Raw genomic sequence first — 16,843 nt, forward strand, 5'->3', positions numbered from 1 at the left:
TTCCTGCGAAAGCCTTTCGCAGGAAATCCGCGTCCCCAATTTGTAGTTCACTTGAGCTTTGGATCTGCCTCATTTTAAAGCTTGTAGCTAAAATGATACGAAAAAATGGATGGACGGTGTAGATAAGACCCATACATCACGGTGGCCACTCAAAGCTCTGCCCGTTCCCAGCTGGAGACAGGCGAGGGTAGGACGAAATCCTCGTCCATTTCCAAGTGACGGCGTATCATTCATCACACTACCGGAATATCAAAGTTTCTCTCTTTCCAATAGATTTTCGGGGGTGCCGACGAAGACAGAGAGAGAGAGAGAGAGGCCTTACCATCCGTCGAGAGGAGGGTTCCGGCGAGCTACGGGGAAACGTCGGAGCAGAGAGAGAAGCGCCAAGAGAGAGAGAGAGAGAGAGAGAGAGAGAGAGAGAGAGAGAGAGAACACGTCAGGGCAGGTACGGCGAGCTGCGCAAGGAGATTTCCGGCGAGCTGCGCAGATACGGGGAGCTTCGAGATTTCCGGGGACGGGGATCAAGTCAGGGAGAGAGAGAAACACTTCCGAGCAGGTAAGAAAGCTCTGGATTCCGGCGATTTTGGGAGAGAGATGTTGTTGTGGGGTGAGAATACCCTTCTTAAAGGAAACCCCTACAACGGTAAAAAAAATGTAGCCGTTGGAGAGGATTTGATTCTTCCCCCACCTGATTCATGGATTTTCGAGATGATTCCAAAAAGCCATCTTTTTTACGATTCCAATTACACTCGATTCCAGTTACCCCCACTTCCAAGCTGTCCAAACGCCCCTAATTCTCCAATTCCTCTCAATTACTTCCAATTCCAAGCTCCCAAATGATCCCTTATTTTGATTCCCAACAAATAGGCCTAGATCTAGTCTAAAATGACTTTTTAAGCTTCCTCCATAGTTTAAATGAAAAAAAGAAGAGGAAAATAAGAGTAAAACTGAAACTTTTTTCTCAAATTTTATTTGGGCATTCATGGCCGTATTGGTGCAGCCCCTTTCCTTTCGGTGGCAGGTTCAGCCCTGTATCACATATCTTATCAAGCCAATACAGATACAATAAGGCTGTATTGGATGATTCAATATGGATATTCAAAAAAAATGGATGGGAAAATGGTCCAAGTGCATGATTAGGATCTTCCAATCTACAAGATTTTTAGGCATCCTCGCAATTTGTGCTATTAGATTGACAGTTTGGATCCTTGAGCAGTGCCAGACACCACACATGACCTTGCAACCAGCTTGCTCATATTGGTGGGTAATAGAGAAGATGGCCCATGGCCACATGCAAAATACGGCGGTTTTGGAAACTGTTTAATAGTTTAGAAAACTACCTCCACTTCTTCTTTAACTGTTTAGCAGTTTTGGAAACTCCTAAACAGTTTCCAAAACCGCCGTATCTTGCATATGGGTATGGGCCATTTTGGGAGTAGGTAAGGAAGCTCTGGTTTTCGGCGATTTTGGGAGAGAGAGATGTTGTTGTGGGGGTGAGAATATCTTTTTTAAAGGAAACCCCTCCAATGGAAAAAAAAAATGTAGCTGTTGGAGAGGATTCCGATTCCTCACACACCTAATTCATGGGTTTTGGAGATGATTCCAAAAAGCCCTCTTTTTGAGGAGTTGAATTACACTCGATTCCAATTAGTACCACTTCCAAGCTCCCAAACGCCCCCAATTCTCCAATTCCTCTCAAATACTTCCAATTTCAAGCTCCCAAAGACCCCCTATTTTGATTACCAAATATGCCTTGATCTAGTCTAAAATGACTTTTTAAGCTTCCTTTATAGTTTAAATGAAAAAGAGGTGGAAAATAAGAGTAAAATTAAACAAGAAATTTCTCAAATTTTATTTGGGCCTTCATGGCCATATCGGCCGATACAATTGGTTAAAGCCGATGCAACCCTTTTTTAAAGGTGGCAAGTTCAACCCTATATTAGGTATCGTATTAAGCCAATACAAACACAATAACACTGTATTAGCTGATACGATATGGATATTTAAAAAACATGAATGGGAAAATAGTCCAAGTGCATGGTTAGGATCTTCTATTCTACAAGATTTTTAGGCACTCTCACAATTTGTGCTGTTAGATTGACAATTTGGATCCTTGAGCAATGCCACACACCGCACATGACCTTGCAACCAGCTTACTCATCATATTGGTGTGGAATAGAGACAATGGCCCATAGCCACATGCAAGGTGTGACGTTTTGGAATCTGTTTAATAGTCTTGAAACTATCTCCACAAAATTTGTAATTGTTTAGTAGTTTTAGAAACTCCTAAACAGTTTTCAAGACTATCGCATCTTGCATGTGGCCATGGGCCATTTTGGGAGTAGGTAAGAAAACTTTGGATTCCGGCGATTTTGGGAGAGAGATGTTGTTGTGGGTTTGAGAATACCCTTTTTAAAGGTAACCCCTCTAACGATAAAAAAAATTGTAGCTGTTGGAGAGGATTCCAATTCCTCCCCTACCCAGTTCATGTTCATGTGTTTTGGAGATGATTCCAAAAATCCCTCTTTTTGAGGATTCCATTTACACTCGATTCCAATTACCTCCACTTCCAAGTTCCTAAACGCCCCTAATTCTCTAACACCTCTTAATTCCAATTTTAAGCTCCCAAACAACCCCTTATTTTAATTCCCAAATAGGCCTAGATCTAATCTAAAATGTTTTGTTTTGTTTTGTTTTTTTGTTTTTTCTAAGCTTCCTTCATAGTTTAAATGAAAAAAGAAGAGGAAAATAAGAGTAAATTTTTTTTTATATTTAATGAAAGATCACAAATATTATTGAGAATCGAACAGAGAAACATAGAGATAGCTAAACTGCTGAGGTAGCGGGCTAACTACACTCCTATAAAGTGCAGATTACAGCCCTTTAATTGTTCTACATTAGAAGCCCACTCGACTAATAGCTGCCTCGCTTTAAACACTATGGATTCCGACGAATTTCTGACACCATTGAAACATTTTCCATTTCTTTCTTCCCCCACGGTCCACCATACAACAAGTAGGGACATTTTCCATAAAGCCGTCTTCCCTTTGCCCAGTCTAGGGCCATGCCAGGCCTTTAGGAGCCTTCCTGTCAAAACTGGGAAGGACCAATAGATATCGAATCGAGATAAAATTTCTGGCTAGATCCGATAGATGAAAGGATAGAAAATTAAAAGATGATCCACCGATTCCTGGTTCGCCATGCAACATAGGCACACATTGGTGATAATCATTCCCCTTTTTCTCAAATTGTCAACTGTAAGGACCTTCTTCTTGCCAACCAGCCAACCGAAACCCACTATCTTAGGTGGAACTTGGTATCTCCAGACATGATTTGTCTGGATCTCTTCTCCTGATGAGGAAACGCTGTCAATGCTCCTATAGAAAGATCTAATCGAGAAATCTATAGATTTGTCAATTTTCCACACTATTCTGTTTGCTCTAGACTGGTCCGGTTTGATGTCGTGAATACGATTAAGAAGGGCAACATATTCTTCGACCTTGTGGTCGTGAAGATTTCTTCTACACTCAGGATGCCACACCGCTTCACCCCCAAGAACAGAAAAACAACTAGCTACCACAATGGACTGATTTGAGGCAATGTGGAATATCTGATGAAATTCATCTTTCAAAGCAACATCGCCCACCCAAATGTCATGCCAGAAACGAGTGCTATCACCTTTCCCTATATCAACTGCAATCCTTTTTAGGACTTCCTCCTTTATGGATAGTATCCCTCTCCAAAGTGCCGAAGCTCTATACTTGGATGAGTCCTTGGTCCGACAACCTCTCTCTGAGCGCCCATACTTTCTCTTGACTAACGTATTCCAAAGAGTCCCATCCTCTTTACCTAGCCTCCAAGTCCATTTGCCTAAAAGGTCCCGATTCATGATTTTAAGATCTTTTACACCAGCCCCGCCTTCTTGGATATGCTTACAAACCTCCTTCCAGTCGATTAAATGAAATTTTTTCTTCTCTGCCTTCCCATGCCATAGAAAATCTCGTCTTAGTTTTTCCAGTGTTACCAATATCGAGGCCAAACATTTGAACAACGACATGAAATATAGAGGGATATTCAAAAGAGCTGCCTTAATTAGAGTGATTTGCCCGCCTAGAGATAAGTATCTGCATTTCCATCTAGCTAAATACGTCTCCAATCTGGCGATAACCTTATCCCATAAGAATTTCGAGGGCTTCCCTATACAGAGCGGAAGGCCAACGAAAGAGGTTGGAAGATGGCCCAATGAGCAATCAAAATATTCGGCAAAGTTCCTTATCTCTTCTTCTTTCATATTCACCCCAAAAATCTTGGACTTTGTCATATTCACTCTAAGGCTTGAAACTTCCTCAAAGCACCGAATAGTGTTTCGCAAATTACTCACTTTTTCCTGATCTGCTTCGCAAAACAGAAGCGTATCATCCGCAAACTGCACATGAGATATTGGTCTGTCCATTCCTTCCACACTAATACCACTGATGATGTCTTCGTCTTGACCTTTATTCAACATTCTGGAGAGGGCTTCCCCAACCGTTAAGAAAAGGAAAGGGGACAACGGGTCTCCTTGACGCAACCCCCTTGAGCTTCTGAAAAAACCTTTTGGGGTTCCATTTAGAAGAACTGAGAAAAAAGCAGAACCCACACATTCCCCCATCCACCTTCTCCACTTATCCTCAAAACCCATCCGCTGTAACATGTACTGAAGAAAACCCCAATCTACGTGGTCGTATGCCTTTTCTAGGTCTAACTTGCGTATTAAACCTTTTGCTTTGGACCTATGGCTCGAATCCAAACATTCATTTGCTATGAGGGCGCTGTCAATTATTTGTCTTCCTTGGATGAATGCACTCTGGTTATCAGAAATGATCTTTCCTATCACACCTTTCAACCGTGATGCCAAGACTTTTGCCAGAATCTTATAGTGGCCATCGATTAAACTAATTGGTCTAAAGTCCTTTAACGAATCCGCACCTGGAATCTTTGGAATTAGCATAACAAAAGTTGCTCCAATGTCTTTTGATAGTCGACCTTTAGCATAGAATTCATTAATGAAATCCATGACATCTCCCTTTAATATTTCCAAGAAAGTTTGGAAGAAAACTATCGGGAATCCGTCTGGCCTCGGGGCCCTATTTCCTCCTAATGCTTCCACTGCCCCTTTTACCTCTTCCATAAAAAATGGGGCTTCTAGAGCGCTGGCTTCCTCTTTTGAAAGACTCTTCACGGCGAGATGGTCTAACATCGGTCTTTTCCAATCTTCTCCACGAAGGAGATTACTAAAGTATCGGATGGCCTCTTCCGTTATTATCTGCTGGTCCTCTGTCCGGATCCCATTGACCACCAAACTGCTGATTTTGTTACTTCTTGCTCGCGCACTAGCTATATTGTGGAAAAATTTGGTGTTTTTGTCTCATTCTTTTATCCACTTTATCCTCAATCTTTGCCTCCATGAAATTTGGTCCTCCAACACCCTTGTAGAGTAGCTTTGGATTAACTGTATCCTTCTGGTTGACTTATCTGTTGATATCAAACCTGTTTCCACTTTCATATCACTAGCTTGCAGCTCAGTTAGAATGTCATTGGTTTCCATTTCCCTTTTCCACAGAACCATCTCTTTCCACAGCTTTAACTTATCTTTCAGAAGCCTCAATTTGCAACAAAGCTTGAAACCTGCGTATCCTTGCACCTGAATTTCTGTCCACCACTCTCTTATGAGCTGATGGAAACCTTCTATCTTTAACCATGACATTTCGAATTTGAATGGCTTTGGGCCCCAATTGTTGTCTTCTACTGTGAGTAATAACGGGTTGTGGTCCGATGTTGGTCTCATGAGGGTGGTCTGTGAAAGCAGGGGAAATAGTTCGAGCCATTCAGTCGACACCAGGAATCTATCCAATTTGGACATGATCGTCTTCGTGCGTCCGTTAGACCACGTGAATCTAGATCCAAGTAGAGGGAGATCCACTAATTCCTCATCATCGATCCAATGCGAGAAACTACGCATTCCAGAGGTGACCTTTCGACTGTTTGACCTCTCTTCCCCATAACGTGTTATATTGAAGTCTCCACCTATGCACCAGGGACCATTAAACATGTGCCTGGTAGCCTTCAATTCCTCCTAGAAATCATTTCTCGCTTCTTCTTTGTTTGGACCGTAAACTGAGGAGATGAGGCAGCAGAGATCAGAAGATACTTCCTTTAAAATTACTGACACTGAATACACACCCTTCCAGCTACTCTTTAAGGACCAGGCTGAAGACTTCCAGGCCACCAAAATTCCTCTCGCGCTACCTTCAGCGTCCAAAGCCACCCATTTCGCGTCTGTCGCCTTCTAGAGAGTCCCTAGCAACTTGTTACTAAAATTTTGTACCTTTGTTTCCTGTAGGCAGATCATGTCCGATTTACTTCTCCCACCAGCATCTTTGATTAGCCTTTTCTTCTGTTTGGATCCCACTCCTCTCACGTTCCATGATAGAATCTTCATACAGAAATTGAGCTACCCCGTAATCTCTGTGACCCATTATTGAACATATTCTCGCCGGACTTCAAGGGATTGATTGTAATACTTTGTAGTTCCTTATTGCTGCACACCTTGCTGTGAGATTTCCTGGGAGATTTAGTTCCCATCAACGGTCTTCCACGGGTCTCAACACAGTGGAATAGAGCTACATAGTCTTCTAGATGATTTCCGAATGATAGCCCTATAGATCTTCCTACGTGACCCATTGCGTCCCTTATCCATTTCTTTTTTTGAATTACTTCGATTAACTTTGCCCTCTCTTCTTCGAGTTCCATCCTTGCCAGTTGATCCTCCTGCTTTTCTCTTGGGACTGTTCCCAACCTAAACTACAGTGTTTCCGCTTCGAGAACCCCTTCATCGATTCCTTCTTGGAATAAGGATGCTAAGGCTTGGCCAGATGCAGTGTCCCTGGATGATGAGGAGCGGGGTGACAAACAGTCTGGAGTTTCCGCACATTCCGAGTGCCAAGGAAGAAAGTCTATATTGGGTGTCAAAATGGCGTCCTCGTCCAATATAAGCGCGATTTCTTTACTTGAGGGGCTGCTACTTTCCGCACGTGCTGGTCTTTCCCTAGCCTTTGCATTAGAAAGAGGTCCTCGCACATGTGTTCTGAAACCACCACGTGCCTCTGACTCTCTGTAATGCGCATATAAGTCGGTGGCTTTTGAACGCCCCGATATTGACACGTAACTGAGGTTCGGACCAGGGTCCACATTTATCAAAGGGTCAAGATTCACTCTCGCTAGCTTTGGCCAATTCAAGGTACCCGATCCAAAACCAAAAGAGGTTACCTGATGGAAGTTTGGCTCCTGACCCTCACGTAAAGATTCACCCAATCCAAAACCAAGAGAGGTTACCTGATATACGTTCGGCTCCCGACCCTCACGTAAGGATTCTCTCTCCTCTCCGAAGCACCCACGTGTATTGGTGTCCTCGAGGTACTGACGTAGATCGATCTTCCTTGGTATGATAGGGATTCGATGGAGACTTGATCTCATCTCCTCCGTCCACATGGACAAAGGAGATTCAATCTGGCCTTCTCTGGATGGGCGCATGCTTATAGCACTGCCACGCGTCACGCAATCCTTTCTGCTACAGTCGGCGGCATCATAACCTCCTGCCGTTTCATGACACCTGTTGTTCGAAATGTGTGATACTCCTGTGGTATACGAAAGTTGTACTCCTTCCACTGCTAGGGCTCCCTTTGCCCCTGCTGCTGTCTCCCTAAGTCTCCAAAGATCACCCCATCGAGGAATGGGGTCATCCTTTGCCTCCTTTTGAACTGGCAAGCATATCTTCCTTTCATCGACACACACCTGAATGCGGGGTGGTGAAACCTCTCCCTTCTTTCGCCTAACCCTGACCCTTATCACCTCCATCTCCTCTCCTAGCTTTGTCTTTGGGTCAATTCTATGATCTTCCCCAGACATGAAGTTGCTGATATGAAGAACTCTTCGTTCCAAAGCTCCAAAGGGACCGACTAGATCAACATCCAGACATCTTCCATTTCGAAACATGAGAACTCGTCCCAGCTTTGGATTTCGCTAATTGGGCCGTCTTTGTGCAGCACTCCCACCATGATAAGTAAATCCGGATTGACTTCTGGACTCATCCGAATCCAAAGCTCATTATATCCAATCGGTTTTATGGTGTTCATCTATGGCGTAATCCTGCAACATTCATCTATCCATCCTCTGACCTGCGCGATTGATGCTCTTTCTTTGATTATCGCCACCACCGACCCCTGCAACGAACATTTTGATCTGTGAAACGTTTCTTGATTTATATGCACCGTCGGGTCCTTCCCTTCCATCTCTCTTTCCATTCCTCTTCTTGGTTCTATATATATTTTTTAATTGCATTTAAATCTGCTAGCCGTTCTATTTGTTTCGATAACCCACTCGATAGCACCTCCTTGAAGGAGGGTGTATCGCGAATATATAATGTACTATTCTCCTTCTTTGAGTATCGCTATGTTGTGGTGTCTATTAGAGACCCCTTATCTTTTTGCGTTTGGGTTGCCCCTCCTCTGTTTTTTAAATTTAGCTTTGGGCCGAACCTCGCCCTTTGAACTAGGAGCTTTACCCCCCCGAAGCTTTCACCATGGAGCATCTGCACTGCCTTTATTAACTCTTCCTCTGAGCTCATCCTAACTAGTGTGAAGCCCCTATAAGTACTGCTGACCTTATTCCTTGGCAACACCACATCCATCACCGGCTTGACCAAACATCCTTGAGAGGTTTACAGGGAGTCATCCTTCTGGGTATCCCTTGACGAACATAGTTGGGTAGCTTAATACATCTATGCTCTTTCTATCGTTCTGCTTTCCCTCCTGTTTTCTGCCTTTAACCTGTTTCCACTCTCCTGCTGACACTTCCTTCAATCTGATCGATTTTTTTCTTTCGTTCTCATAGCATATCTGTTCATCTTCGTTTTCATCTAAAATCAATACATCGCTAGCGGCATCCTCCGCCTCAGACATCTTAGCTCCAGTTGCGACCCAAATATATTTGTTGACAATCAGATGCTCATAACAGTCGAAGATTCCCTCTTGTGGTGTCCTTGCAAGTCAGGGGAGTTCTTAGTTCATTCCTTCTTTGCGCAGCTGTCTCGAGCTAATTCCGAGAGGGATTGTTGCCACATTGCTTCTATGTGGTCCTATAAGGTCCATCCTGAAGTTGCTACTTTTGTTTGGCTTGCCGAGAGGAATTCTCACCTTTGATAATTGGGGGGGAGGATTGGAATTTGAAAGGAGTGAGTTCTTTTTGGCTTGAAATTGGAGAAGGAATGAGAGAGCTAATACCTTTGTAATTGCATTACTACATTAGTATAAGGGAACAACACCAAGTGTGCTCCTTCACATGAGATGGACGAGAGGCTTTGTGCCACATGGACCAACATGGCACAAATGTAGAAAATCAAAGGCATTATTTCGAGCACAAATGATCCTCCTGATTAATCGACGAGCCTATATTTCGAGCAGCTATGTCACGTTGGTTAGGATGTAAGAGTGTTGAGAGGATGCTGAAATTAAAGTGTTCAAGGGAATTAAGAGTGGTGCCATTACATAATGAGATGAGGGAAAGTAGACTTAGATGGTTTGGTCGTGTGCAACAATGACCAAGAATTGCGCGACTGCACCGGTAGGTGCGAGGCGTTTCTCTAGTTGAAGGCTCCAAAAAGGAATGGAGGAAGATCCAAAAGAACGCGGGCGGAGGTAGTAAGAAGAGACTCGATGACCTATGATTTAAATGAGGATATAGTCCTTGATAGAGTGGAATGAGTGTGATGCAGGACATGAAAATTAAATATGATATGCAAGATTTCAAGCTTAAGATCACGTTAGTTCAGGAACAATTACACAAATTCCATATCCCACATGAAAGTCCAAACATTCAATTAAGGGGAATCTATGCGGGTCCAGGCCTACACATGATAGGGTTGGATCAATAAAAATTATGAACCAAATGATATTCAAAGATAAGAAATAATCATCCACACATGCATAGTAATCAGTTCCTAATCCAAGGGATTCAAAAATTCCAATTCGAGGAACCCTAGGGTAAGAAAAGGGGCATAAAATTGGAGATTTTAGTAATTTAGGGTTATGTTTAGGGATTTTGGGTGAAAACGGAGTGAAAGAGAGAAGAAAGACGAACCAGAGAAGTACCACACGCGTGGACAACAACAATGGCCCAGACGCACGTGCGTGTGATCCGGGCCGCACGTGTGTGGGGCCACTATTTAGAAAAAGGGCACCTTGGCCCTGGTCGGCCAGGGATGGACTCCAAAACCCCCAAATCTCAGCTCTATCCGTTGTACGGTTTGTGCATGGTGCTCTGCCGAAGTTTCAGCCCTCCTATAGTGCCAGATTCTGAAATTCTGCTGTTGGGAGGAGAATTGCTGTAATAGATGATTGATTCGAAGTGCAGATGATGGGGTGAGATGAGAAGAAGGGATGGTAAAAGATAGGTAGTAGAGATGGCGATGGATGGAGGCGAATCGGGATAGATGTGGCTTCACACTACAGTAGTTAACCCTTCGATGAAGGGAGGGCTTCGCACCCAATTAGGCTTCACAACTTAGAGAGTAGGAAAATACAAAATTTTTATTAATATTCAATGAATTAAAAAAAAAGCTACAAGGGGTGCCTATTTATAAGAAAACCCTATACCCCAAAACTCACGCCATATGTGCAACCTATTATTTGGCGATGAAGTAAACCAAAATAAAAACTAATCAAAGAAATCTAAAGCGTTCATAATGTTCTAAATAACATTAATAAGCAAAACTTAAAATATGAAATCAATCTGATTAGTGGGCCACGATCATGAGATCCCATGATGGGCTTTTCTTGACTAACGGGCCCACTCTTTTGAATCAAAACTTTGTCTTCTTACTAGAAGGCCCTCCCTGGACGTCGTTATAGATCCAGATGGACGGTGGGGCCCTCCTTCTGGCGTACGTGCGTAGGGGGGGGCGGCGTGAGTGCACGTGTGCGCGTGATGTCCCCATCAGAGTGGAATAGGATTCGTGTAGCGGATCCGAATTAGTTGGCAACTTGGCATAAGGCTTAGATGACGACGACGACAATGATGATATAAAGAACGAACAATAAAAGATCCAAATACTACTATATCTCTTTAATTAGCATAATGAGGACATGCAATATACACTTCGAAATTTTCTTATGGTTGCACATATTTCTAGTCTTACAGAAATTGTTTGCATCACTTTTGGAATAGTTTCACCATGCTACACTGACAATCTCTAAGGGCTTGTTTGATTTTCTAGTGCACTGGTAAATACCATGTAAAAGAGTAATAATTATTTCCTCATGCATTTACAACATTTTCATCCGTATCTGATTTGACTACCTACTTTTTTGACACGAAAACCGAGAACATTACAAAATATCTGTGGGTCCCACTGTGATGCATTTTGCTTATCCACACCGTTCATCCATTATGCTAGCTGAATTTATAACATGAGCAAAAAAATGAGGCATATCCAAAACTCAAGTGGATCATGCCATACGAAAAAGGGAATCGAATACTTACTGTTAAAAACTTTGTGGGGCCACTATTTCTTTTGGTGTGGGCCACTTGAGTGTTGGATCTGCTTCATTTTTTGTCTCATGCTTCAAAATATTGTAGTAAAACAGATGGACAGAACGGATATATCATATACATTACCGTACAATTCAAAAATTAAAATGATCTCTTTTGAACCGGTTTCAAAGGCACAAATTCCAATGAATTTTCAAACAAGGTGAAAACGTAATAATTACCTATTTACAGTGTATTTACACTGGCTTTGAAAAAACAAACAGGGGCTAAATTGAACAATGAGAATCCTCGATTCCACTCTCCGAATTTGTCTCCACTAACCATGCATATGGCATAAATTCTATCTTTTTCTCTTCGTCTTTTTTTCTTGTCTTTTTAAAATTGGGAAAAATAACCCAAGATTGCATTTTTGCTCATTCCCGAGATCAAACCCTCCATTGACGATAAAAGTCACAAAGAAAATGAAATGGAATTTAAAATCCCCTTGAGGGGTTGTTGAAGAGCTTGGAATTGGAGGTATTTGAGAGGAATTGGAGAATTTGGGGCATTTAGGAGCTTGGAATTGGAGGGTAATTGGATTTGAGTGTTTAATTAATTATTAATTAATTAATTATTTATTTATTTTATTTTTTTAAATTCAAGTGTCTTTGGAATTCTAAAAAAGAGGGCCTTTTGAAATCCTCTTCAAAAACTATGATTTTTTTTTTGAATATCCAAAACTTATGATTCATGTGTCTCCCGCTCGTTAGAGAGCTAGTAGAGACAGTGCAGTGTGCTTGAGTGATCTAGAGTTCAATCCCTGGTAGCATAACCTTTCAAAAAACATATGAATCATGTGAAGAAGGAATCAAAATCCTCTCCAATGGCTAGATTTTTATTTTTATTTATACTGTAGGAAGGGCTTTCTTTTAAAAAAGGTATTCTCCCCCTTTCAATAATGTCTCTCTCCCCTTCGCCGGAATATTAGCAATATGAGCAAGCTGGTGGCAAGGTTGTGTGCGTCTTTTTCTCTTCGTTTATTTTTTCTTGTCTTCTTGAAATTGGGAAAAATAACACAAGATTGTGTTTTTGCTCATTCCCTATATCAAATCCTTCATTGATGATAAAAATCACAAAGAAAATGAAATGGAATTTAAAATCCCGTTAAGGGGTTGTTTAAGAGCTTGGAATTGGAGGTATTTGAGAGGAATTGCAGAATTAGGGGCATTTAAGAGCTTGGAATTTGAGGGTAATTGGATTCGAGTGTTTTTAATATATTTTTTTTTTCCAAGTGTGTTTGGAATCCTAAAAAAAGGCCTTTTTGAAATCCTCTCCAAAACCTATGATTTATTTATTTATTTTTTGAATATCCAAAACCTATGATTCATGTCTCCTGCTCTTTAGAGAGCTGGTAGAGACTGTGCAGTGTGCGTGAGTGATCTAGGGTTCAATCCCTAGTACTGTAACCTTTTAAAAAGCCTATGATTCATGTGAAGAAGGAATCAAAATCCTCTCCAATGGCTAGATTATTATTTTTTAAATTGAGGATGGATTTTCTTTTTTCAAAAAAGTATTCTCCCCCTTTCAGTAATGTGTCTCTTCCCTTCGCTGGAATATTAGCAATATGATTAAGCTGGTAGCGAGGTTGTGTGCAGTGTTTGGCATTGCTCAAGGATCCAAACTTTCGATCTAATGGCACACATAGGGAGGATACCTAACAATCTTGTAGATTAGAAGATCATAATCATGCTCTTAGACTATTTTCCCATTCATGTTTTTGGAACATCCATATCATATTGGCCAATATGGCCTTACTGTATTTGTATTGGCTTGATACAATATGTTATACAGGGCCAAACTTACCACCTAAAGAAGGGCTGCATCGGCCTTACTAGGTTGTATTGGTTGATATGGCCATGGAGGCCCAAATAAAATTTGAGATTTTTTTCTTCCAATTTTACTTTTATTTTCTTCCTTTTTTTTTTTTTTTCATTTAAACTATAGAAGAAGTGTAACAAGTCATTTTAGACTAGATCTAGGCCTATTTGGGAATCAAAATAAAAGATTTGAATGGGATTCTGCGAATCAAACTGAAATGGGACCATTATGGGAAAAAAGGGTGAACCACACTTTTCTTTTTGTGTTTCCATCTTCTTTTTGTGGTATTTCAATGTAATTGACCCTAATTTACTAAATTATTTTTTATCTGTGTTCAATTAGGGCCCATTTAGTTAACTTTCAATAGGCCAATCCTACAGAGAACATTTTTATCAAAGAGAGGTCTAATGCGCCGTTACATACATGTCTTAAATACAAATCAATGATAGATTATTGGATATCTCATTGTTTTCATTTTTTATGATATCTTTCTTAATTTTTTGGCTTAAAAAAATCGGCTGATACGGGCCTAAATTGATACGCGATGGCCGGGTCAATACATCCTGCTAGCCCGGATGGATCCTCTCAAGCATCTATTCGAGAAACCGGCTATCACCGGGAGAGCAACTTTGGGATCACATTGTCGAGATGTGGCAAAGACTTTGCAAATTGGAAGATCCTAAGCATATGTTTGTTGAACCATGTTCCATGTGTTTCTTCTCCATGGAATGTATTTAAAGCCCATTCATGTGAAATGTGCTAATTACGATCTTCCAATGGGCTAGGTTTTTGAGGAAGGCTCGATCATGGTAGGCCCATTAGGTCAATGGTTTGGAATTGGATCATGGGCTCAGGCTTACTTTTTTTTTTTTGCATGGGCTGGGCTCAGGCCAGTCTGTCGAGGCCTGACACAGGCCCAGGCCCACCTTGGCTCAAGTTTGAGGTCACTAGCTGGGTTTGGAAAGAGCCCTGGCCCAGCCCGGCCCATTCACAGCCCCAGACGTTTGAGAATGCCTGATCTGCAGTGAGTCCCACTATTTGGGTGGCTGTTTAAGTGCACCTATGCCACATGTATTATGGTGGAGTGCATGCTCATGGATCTCATGCTCTGCCCCCGTGTCCAATAACTTCACTAGAAGAGAGGGCTATTATTGCTCCCTCTCCGGACGTTAAAGTTATTTCATGGGCTAGCAGAGTATGGGAGCGATGTGGATGCACTAAGCCCTCATCCATGTGACATATCTTTGCCTAAATCCAAACCATCCAAATTGTGGTGAAAAAATGCAGATTGGGGCATGGCCCCAATGGCAGATTGATTATGACCTTTGGTTAATGAACATTTGTTTATCGAATATGGGCCATTGGCTGGCTTTTGCTATGATTATCCATTACTCTCAGTCAGCCAGTTATAACAACCTTATGGCATATGTTTTTGGTCATGAACCATCCAAAATAAGGCCCATGATTTTGACGAATTTGAGATGCACTCATTCCACATGTACAGTGATATTGTTAGCAAAGGGAGAAAAGTGAAAAAATTTCCCAAATAAAAGGAGCCAGAGTCCAGAGCCAATCTTACTCACGTACAACCATCCCTACCTGCTGTGAAGAGGAAGATGATTGTCTGCATTGCTGTCGTTGGCCACCAGGTGCATGCATCACCCTTCTCTTTATCTCTAACTTCACCACACGAATCTGATTCTGACTCTCTCTCTCTCCCCCCTTTCGACAGAATAACCCGCTTTATCTTCAGAGCTTCACAGAGGAAGATGACGCTCTTAAACTTCACCACATCGTTCATTGCTCATTGGATGTCATTGATGAGAGAGGTTCTTCTTCTCTCCACCTTTATCTTCTTTCTGCCCCTTCACCCACCACCCCTCTGATGGTTGACAATTTGCGTGCCTTTAGAATGATTCCTTCATGAAATTTTGATAAACATTCCCAAGAAAGGTATTATGGAATTTCATTCCCTTTTTTATTTACTCTCAAAAAAAAAAACAACCCTTTTTTGCTTAATATATATGTATATAGGTTGTACAATCTATATCTCCTGTTGGGTTTTAAATTGGAGAGCAATGATCTACTAGAAGTTCTGCACCTTATTTAGGTGCAAGGTCATGTATGGGCCCAGCTAGTCCCGCCTATGATCACTAACAGGCGGTTGCAGCCCATTGTGGATTACTTGTTGCCCAAAACCCACAATGATTGGATGATCAAAGCCATCCAGTTAAGGGCCTGCAAAATGTGTGGTAAGAGTGAAACTGATCTTACAGTCCATTTTTCAGCCCCTTAACCCGATAGATTTGATATCTACCTGGGGTGATTATAGAGTTGTCTGCAATCCATGGAGGACTACTATCCATGTTCCTTCCATTATGAGCTTAAGTGTCCCATCTGGGTTGCAGAAAGGAACTCATGGGGAATAAAGTATGAAGAATTCTCACTGGATCGTGATCCTTAAAATGAAATGTTTCTAGACAGTTTAGTCATTGTTCCTGATCATCCGTTCAGTCCAACCCATTTTTTGCAGGAGACTTTGCAACACTGTTGATCATAAGGTCCCATCCATCTGATCAATTAATTGTTAAGTGGTTGGCCCCTGGATAATTTACAACAAAAGAGATCTGATTATATAGTTGAACCATCCCTTTAGGTAGTCATCATCTTGTACTGCTTATGCAGATCAGCAGTTACTCCAACTCGATGATCCTAAACTGCTTCTGTCTTGGAAAATGAATGGCTATAAAAAAAGAAGGGCAATGTTTGGTTTGTCAGGATCACTAGACCCGTGTGATTTCCATTGTGGCCCATGAGCTGACCGGATAGTCACACTGGATGATGACTCTCCCTTCAATCAGGCCCATTGTGAGTAAAGTCTATCATCAACGGGCCAAGGGTGAGCCCCACAAGTTATCTGATCAATGATGTGGGCATTGAAGTGTTTCTGTGATAGAAGTTTCTAGATTTAGTAGAGTCATAGTTAGTTTCTAATCAGTATTTACTTGCTGATCAGTTCAATTTATTGCTTCAAAGGATTTATCAAACTTCTCCAAAAAAAAAAGGATTTATCAATAGCAGTATGTGCAATATGTACTAGAGGCACACACAATGCATTTGAAAATCCGATAACTCAACTCGACTGTAAGTTAAAAGACTCGATGAAGAACTTGGGAAAAATCGAGCTTCAACACTCTATATTTAATAAGTATTTCAAATATAAAAATATTATTAAATTTATGATTAACAAAAACGTAAAGGACAATAAGAGAGAGAGAGAGAGAGAGAGAGAGAGAGAGAGAGAGAGAGAGAGAGAGAGAGAGAGAGAATTTGAGGGATCCTAAAAAATCTGGGAAAAACATTATCTCCTATAAAAATAGAGAAAACTTGGTAAATCTCA

General features: G+C 41.5%; 1 protein-coding gene across 5 annotated transcripts in view; it reads left to right on the forward strand.

The window, feature by feature from the left end:
* Nucleotides 1-207: 207 nt before the first annotated feature.
* Nucleotides 208-16,843, forward strand: part of LOC131251469 (uncharacterized) — a 66,513-nt gene continuing 49,877 nt past the window's right edge. For 4 of the 5 annotated variants that reach the window (XM_058252188.1, XM_058252185.1, XM_058252187.1 and 1 more), the window contains exons 1-3: nt 208-556; nt 14,948-15,092; nt 15,176-15,272. In XM_058252188.1, coding sequence (XP_058108171.1) covers nt 15,060-15,092; nt 15,176-15,272 — 130 coding nt within the window. In that variant the 5' untranslated portion in view covers nt 208-556; nt 14,948-15,059. The remainder of the gene's footprint in view (nt 557-14,947; nt 15,093-15,175; nt 15,273-16,843) is intronic. The other variant, XM_058252184.1, reaches the window with a different exon arrangement.

Source organism: Magnolia sinica, chromosome 7, assembly GCF_029962835.1.
Source record: "Magnolia sinica isolate HGM2019 chromosome 7, MsV1, whole genome shotgun sequence".
Lineage (NCBI taxonomy): Eukaryota > Viridiplantae > Streptophyta > Magnoliopsida > Magnoliales > Magnoliaceae > Magnolia > Magnolia sinica.